This window comes from Danio aesculapii, chromosome 10 (genome assembly GCF_903798145.1).
Source record: "Danio aesculapii chromosome 10, fDanAes4.1, whole genome shotgun sequence".
Taxonomy (NCBI): domain Eukaryota; kingdom Metazoa; phylum Chordata; class Actinopteri; order Cypriniformes; family Danionidae; genus Danio; species Danio aesculapii.
In genome coordinates, this window is record NC_079444.1 from 45645344 (window position 1) to 45652659 (window position 7316).

General features: G+C 33.7%; 1 protein-coding gene across 1 annotated transcript in view; it reads right to left on the minus strand.

Moving 5' to 3' along the window:
* The window catches only part of LOC130236124 (huntingtin-interacting protein 1-related protein-like), a 48075-nt gene extending 41719 nt beyond the window's left edge, over positions 1-6356 (minus strand). The window contains exons 1-2 of the mRNA XM_056466715.1: positions 6217-6356; positions 6084-6140 (exon numbers count right to left, since the gene is read on the minus strand). Of these exons, the coding sequence (XP_056322690.1) occupies positions 6084-6140 (57 nt within the window). The 5' untranslated portion in view covers positions 6217-6356. The remainder of the gene's footprint in view (positions 1-6083; positions 6141-6216) is intronic.
* Positions 6357-7316: the final 960 nt, after the last annotated feature.

A 7316-nucleotide genomic window follows, 5' to 3' on the forward strand; every position in this document is an offset into this window, starting at 1 on the left:
AGCATTAATTAGCATGTAACTAGCATGATTCTAGCATGGATTAGCATGTTACTAGCATGTTTCTAGCATAAATTAGCATGTTATTAGCATGATTCTAGCATGAATTAGCATGTTACTAGCATGATTCAAGCATGAATTAGCATGTTACTAGCATGTTTCTAGCATGAATTAGCATGTTACTAGCATGATTCTAGCATGAATTAGCATTGTTAGTAACATGTTTCTAGCATTAATTAGCATGTTACTAGCATGTTTCTAGCATGAATTAGCATGTTGTTAGCATGATTCTACCATGAATTAGCATGTTTCTAGCATGAATTAGCATGTTACTAGCATGATTCTAGCATGAATTAGCATGTACTAGCATGATTCTAGCATGAATTAGCATGTTTACTAGCATGATTCTAGCATGGATTAGCATGTTACTAGCATGATTCTAGCATGAATTAGCATGTTACTAGCATGATTCTAGCATGGATTAGCATGTACTAGCATGATTCTAGCATGAATTAGCATGTTACTAGCATGATTCTAGCATGAATTAGCATGTACTAGCATGATTCTAGCATGAATTAGCATGTTACTAGCATGATTCTAGCATGAATTAGCATGTTACTAGCATGATTCTAGCATGAATTAGCATGTTACTAGCATGATTCTAGCATGAATTAGCATGTTACTAGCATGTTTTCTAGCATGAATTAGCATGTTACTAGCATGAATTAGCATGTTACTAGCATGTTTCTAGCATGAATTAGCATGTTACTAGCATGTTTCTAGCATGAATTAGCATGTTACTAGCATGATTCTAGCATGAATTAGCATGTTACTAGCATGATTCTAGCATGAATTAGCATGTTACTAGCATGATTCTAGCATGGATTAGCATGTTACTAGCATGATTCTAGCATGAATTAGCATGTTACTAGCATGAATTAGCATGTTACTAGCATGATTCTAGCATGAATTAGCATGTTACTAGCATGTTTCTAGCATGAATTAGCATGTTGTTAGCATGATTCTAGCATGAATTAGCATGTTTCTAGCATGATTCTAGCATGAATTAGCATGTTACTAGCATGAATTAGCATGTTACTAGCATGATTCTAGCATGAATTAGCATGTTACTAGCATGTTTCTAGCATGAATTAGCATGTTGTTAGCATGATTCTAGCATGAATTAGCATGCTTCTAGCATGAATTAGCATGTAACTAGCATGATTCTAGCATTAATTAGCATGTAACTAGCATGTTACTAGCATGATTCTAGCATGAATTAGCATGTTACTAGCATGATTCTAGCATGAATTAGCATGTTACTAGCATGAATTAGCATGTTACTAGCATGATTCTAGCATGAATTAGCATGTTACTAGCATGTTTCTAGCATGAATTAGCATGTTGTTAGCATGATTCTAGCATGAATTAGCATGTTTCTAGCATGATTCTAGCATGAATTAGCATGTTACTAGCATGAATTAGCATGTTGCTAGCATGATTCTAGCATGAATTAGCATGTTACTAGCATGTTACTAGCATGAATTAGCATGTTGTTAGCATGATTCTAGCATGAATTAGCATGTTTCTAGCATGAATTAGCATGTAACTAGCATGATTCTAGCATTAATTAGCATGTAACTAGCATGTTACTAGCATGATTCTAGCATGAATCAGCTTGTTTCTAGCATGAATTAGCATGTTGTTAGCATGATTCTAGCATGAATTAGCATGTTACTAGCATGACTAGCATGTCACTATCGTGTTGCTAGCACCTTTCTAGCAAGATTAGCATGTCAGTAGGATGTTAAAACTGTTAGCGTGTGTTAGAATAGCTAGTCACAGTCTCTGGGACAGTTGCTAGGGTGCTGAAATTGGTTGCTAGGGAGTGGCTAGTAAGTTTAAAGGTAATCAGTGATTAGCTGCTGGCTAGACTGAGTTGAATGAGGCCAGACTCTAGTCTGTAGGACAGTCTGATGCAGAGTTATGAGCTCACAAAGTTTGACCCAATGTTAAGTAAATGGGAGTCTTTTACAATGGAAGTCTATGGGACAGTTGCTAGGGTGCTGTAAGTGGTTGCTAGGGAGTGGCTAGTAAGTTAAAAAGTCATCAGTTATTGGCTGCTGGCTAGACTGAGTTAAATGAGTCCAGTTAGAAGTCTGTAGGACAGTCTGATGCAGAGTTATGAGCTCACAAAGTTTGACCCAATGTTAAGTCAATGGGACTTTTGGGTTTTTTCTGGGTCGTTTTTCGGAAAACCCAAGGTCGGATCAGTTAGAAAAGATATAGCAACCCGAGTCAGACCAGTTGAAGGTTTGACGAAAGTTTGAAGTATGTAGCTTGAAAGGCCTCGGAGGAGATACACTTAGAAATTAGTCTCAGAAGAATAAGAAGAAGAAGAAGAAGAAGAAGAAGAAGAAGAAGAATAACTAGATTATTAAAGTTTGAGGACAAACTTTGAGGCTGGCTTGTGAAAGTCTGTTGGTAATAGTTTACTTAGTTTAAAGTAGTTTTAAAAAGTACAAAAAAAGATAGATAGATAGATAGATAGATAGATAGATAGATAGATAGATAGATAGATAGATAGATAGATAGATAGATAGATAGATTAGCATGTCATTAGCATGATTCTACTATGAATTAGCATGTTATTAGCATGATTCTAGCATGAATTAGCATGTTACTAGCATGATTCTAGCATGAATTAGCATGTTACTAGCATGATTCTAACATGAATTAGCATATTCCTAGCATGATTCTAGCATGAATTAGCATGTTACTAGCATGATTCTAGCATGAATTAGCATGTTACTAGCATGAATTAGCATGTTACTAGCATGATTCTACCATGAATTAGCAAGTTACTAGCATGATCCTAGCATGAATTAGCATGTTTCTAGCATGAATTAGCATGATTCTAGCATGAATTAGCATGTTACTAGCATGATTCTAGCATGAATTTAGCATGTTACTAGCATGATTCTAGCATGAATTAGCATGTTACTAGCATGATTCTAGCATGAATTAGCATCATTCTAGCATGAATTAGCATGTTACTAGCATGATTCTAGCATGAATTAGCATGTTACTAGCATGATTCTAGCATGAATTAGCATGTTACTAGCATGATTCTAGCATGAATTAGCATCATTCTAGCATGAATTAGCATGTTACTAGCATGATTCTAGCATGAATTAGCATGTTACTAGCATGATTCTAGCATGAATTAGCATGTTACTAGCATGATTCTAGCATGAATTAGCATGTCACTAGCATGATTCTAGCATGAATTAGCATGTTACTAGCATCATTCTAGCATGAATTAGCATGTTACTAGCATGATTCTAGCATGAATTAGCATGTTACTAGCATCATTCTAGCATGAATTAGCATGTTACTAGCATGATTCTAGCATGAATTAGCATGTTACTAGCATCATTCTAGCATGAATTAGCATGTTACTAGCATGATTCTAGCATGAATTAGCATCATTCTAGCATGAATTAGCATGTTACTAGCATGATTCTAGCATGAATTAGCATGTTACTAGCATGATTTTAGCATGATTAGCATTTTACTAGCAAGATTCTAGCATGAATTAGCATGTTATTAGCTGATTCTAGCATGAATTACCATGTTATTAGCATGATTCTAGCATGAATTAGCATGTTACTAGCATGATTCTAGCATAAATTAGCATGTTACTAGCATGATTCTAGCATGAATTAGCATGTTACTAGCAAGATTCTAGCATGAATTAGCATGTTATTAGCATGATTCTAGCATGAATTAGCATGTTATTAGCATGATTCTAGCATGAATTAGCATGTTATTAGCATGATTCTAGCATGAATTAGCATGTTACTAGCATGATTCTAGCATGAATTAGCATGTTTACTAGCATGATTCCAGCATGAATTAGCATGTTACTAGCATGTTTCTAGCATGAATTAGCATGTTACTAGCATGATTCTAGCATGAATTAGCATGTTACTAGCATGATTCCAGCATGAATTAGCATGTTACTAGCATGATTCTAGCATGGATTAGCATGTTACTAGCATGATTCTAGCATGAATTAGCATGTTGCTAGTCATTGCTAGCATGTGAACCATACAGGATTTATGGTGTGCTAGCATGAGTCAAATAAGCCACCCCCCGCTTCTCTACGATGTTCTGATACTGAGATATAGCTGCTGTTATATCGTTGCTAGGTTAGTCTGTTTTGTTGCTATGGAGTTGATTGACAGCTTAGACTGATGAATGTATCAAAGCTTCTTGCCAGTATGAACAGTTAAAAACAACCCCCATGTCTCTATAACACTGCAGCAGGACGATATCAATCTGGGCCTCTATAATGGCAGTCTATGGGACAGTTGCTAGGGTGCAGTATCTGGTTGTTAGGGTGTGGCTAGAAAGTTAAAAGGCCATCAGTGATTGGCTGCTGGCTAGACTGAGTTAAATGAGCTCAGCCATTAGTCTTTATGACAGTCTGATGCAGAGTTATGAGCTCACAAAGTTTGACCCAATGTAAAGTCAATGAGCATCATTTGCAATGGAAGTCTATGGGACAGTTTTCTAGGGTCCAAAAGTGGTTGCTAGGGCGTGGCTAGAAAGTTTAAAAGCTCATCAGTTATGGCAGTTAGGTAGTCTGAGTTAAATGAGCCCAGTTAGAAGTCTGTGTGACATTCTGACGCAGAGTTATGAGCTCACAAAGTTTGACCCCATGTTAAGCCTATGGGATTTTTTCGGTGGTCCCGGACGTTTTCGGAAACCGAAAGTCGGATCAGTCTGAGGAGATATAGCAATCCGAGTCCGAATAGTTCGGAGGTCTGGTGCGAGTTTGGTGGGTCATAGCTTGAAAGCTCTAGGAGGAGATAGAGTTAGAAATTTAGTCTCAGAAGAAGAATAATAAAAAAAAAAAAAATAATAATAAATAATAAGTTTAAATAGGATAACAGTAGTCTGGCTTGCTGGCACAAGCCAGCCTAATAAGTTTAAGATAGATAACAGTATGCTGGCTTTTCAAGCCACCATAATAATAGTAATAATAATATTAATTATAATAATAATAATAATAATATTAATAATAGTAATAATAATAATAATAATAATGATAATAATAATAGTAATAATAATATAATGATAATAGTAATAATAATAATAATAGCAATAATAATAATAGTAATAATAGTAATAATAATAATAATAATAATAATAATAATAATAATAATAATACTAAGCAATGCAATAAAGTTGGTTTGGTAATAAAATGATGGCAATAAAAATAAATAATAATAACTAATGCAATACATCTGGTTGTAATAATAATAGTAATAATAATAATAATAATAATAGTAATAATAATAATAGTAATAATCGTAGTAATAATAATAATAATAATAATAATGATAATAATAATAATAATAATAATAATAATAATAATAGTAATATAATAATAATAATAGTAATAATATAGTAATAATATAATAATAATAGTAATAATAAATAGTAATAATATAATAATAATAATAATAATAATAATAGTAATATAATAGTAATAATAATAGTAATAATAATAGTATAATAATAATAATAATAATATAATAATAATAATAATATAATAAGTAATAATAATAGTAATAATAGTAATAATAATATAATAATAATAATAATAATAATAGTATAATAATAATAATAATAATAATAATAATAATAATAATATAATAATAATAATAATAATAATAATAATAATAATATGAATAATAATAATAAAACTAAGCAATGCAATAAAGCTGGTTTGGTAATAAAATTATGCAATAAAAAAATAAATAATATTAACTCATGCAATAAATCTGGTTGTTAATAAATAGTTTGAATAAAAAAATAAAATAATAATAATAACTGAAATAATAAAGCTGGTTGTCCATAAAAAGATGTAATAATAATAAAAAAAATAATAACTAATACAATAAATCTGGTTGTTAATAAAAAGTTGCAATGAAAACATTATAAAAAATAACTAATATGCAATAAGTTTGGTTCTTTAAAAAAAAAACAACAGATGCAGTAAATGTGTTTCAGACCCATAGCGTGCCCATCTGCCTGATGGCGGCGGTGTGACTCCTGCTGTCCCGCACCATCTGAAAAAACCCAAACCCAAATTATTGACAGAAATGAGGATAAAAGAGAGGATATACTGCTGTTATATGTACTCACGTTTGGGTGTCCATCACGCAGTAATTTGTGGCACCATGTGGCAGAACTTCCCAGCTGAGGATAGCATTGCTGGACAAGCGCAGACTGATCGCATGAGACCAGAAAGTGACGGGCGCCGCCCTCAGTATGAGTGCCCAGGAGGATCTCTGAACCAAGATAAAGACTAAACACACCATACACACTCTCTTACAGTAAACAGTATAGCAAACACACTCTACAAATGCTGGGTTCCACACGATTCCTTCATATTAACCCAAAGCAAATCCATTAAGTTAACCTAACTCTTGTGTACTGTTCAAATTCTGTTATGTTGGTGCTGTTTTTTGCCCCATTGGCCTCTATTATAAAGACATTTTTTGATTGCAAAGCCATGACAGCATATAATCATGCACTCTTGAGTGTTGCTGGTGTTCCCTGTTGGGGAAGAGACAATATGTCATTTTTTTACTGCTGCACTATTATTTACTCAGTGCTCTATTATTATTATTATTTAATTACTGGTATTTAACAAGACGATAAACAGTAGCACACAATAAAACAAATGCTCTATTATTAAGGATACTGCGGGGCGTATTTCTCTTTGATAGGAGCCTCCGCGCTGGTGATGGACTTGCTGATGCTTTGAAGCTGAAAAAAGATGGAGATTTAATATCATGTAATATTAATGAGTAATGCACTGGTTTTTGTGCATGAAGCAGTACAGTTATAATATCATATATTAGTAACATATTCCCTGCTGGGTTGTTGGGGTGTTTTCTGTGTGGAGTTTGCATGTTCTCCCCCGTGTTGTGTGGGTTTCCTCCGGTGCTCCGGTTTCCCCCACAGTCCAAACACATGTGGTACAAGTGAATTGAATAAGATTAGTTTGCCGTAGTGTATGTATGTGAATGCAAGTGTGTATAGGTGTTTTCCTGGTGTTGGGTTACAGCTGGAAGGGCATCCGCTGCGTAAAACATATACTAGATAAGTTGGCGGTTCATTCCACTGTGGCGACCCTTGATTATAAAGGGACTAAGCCGAAAAGAAAATGAATAAATGATGGTACATGGCCAAACTATAAATATAAACGTTTATGTTATCACAAATATGGCATCACATAG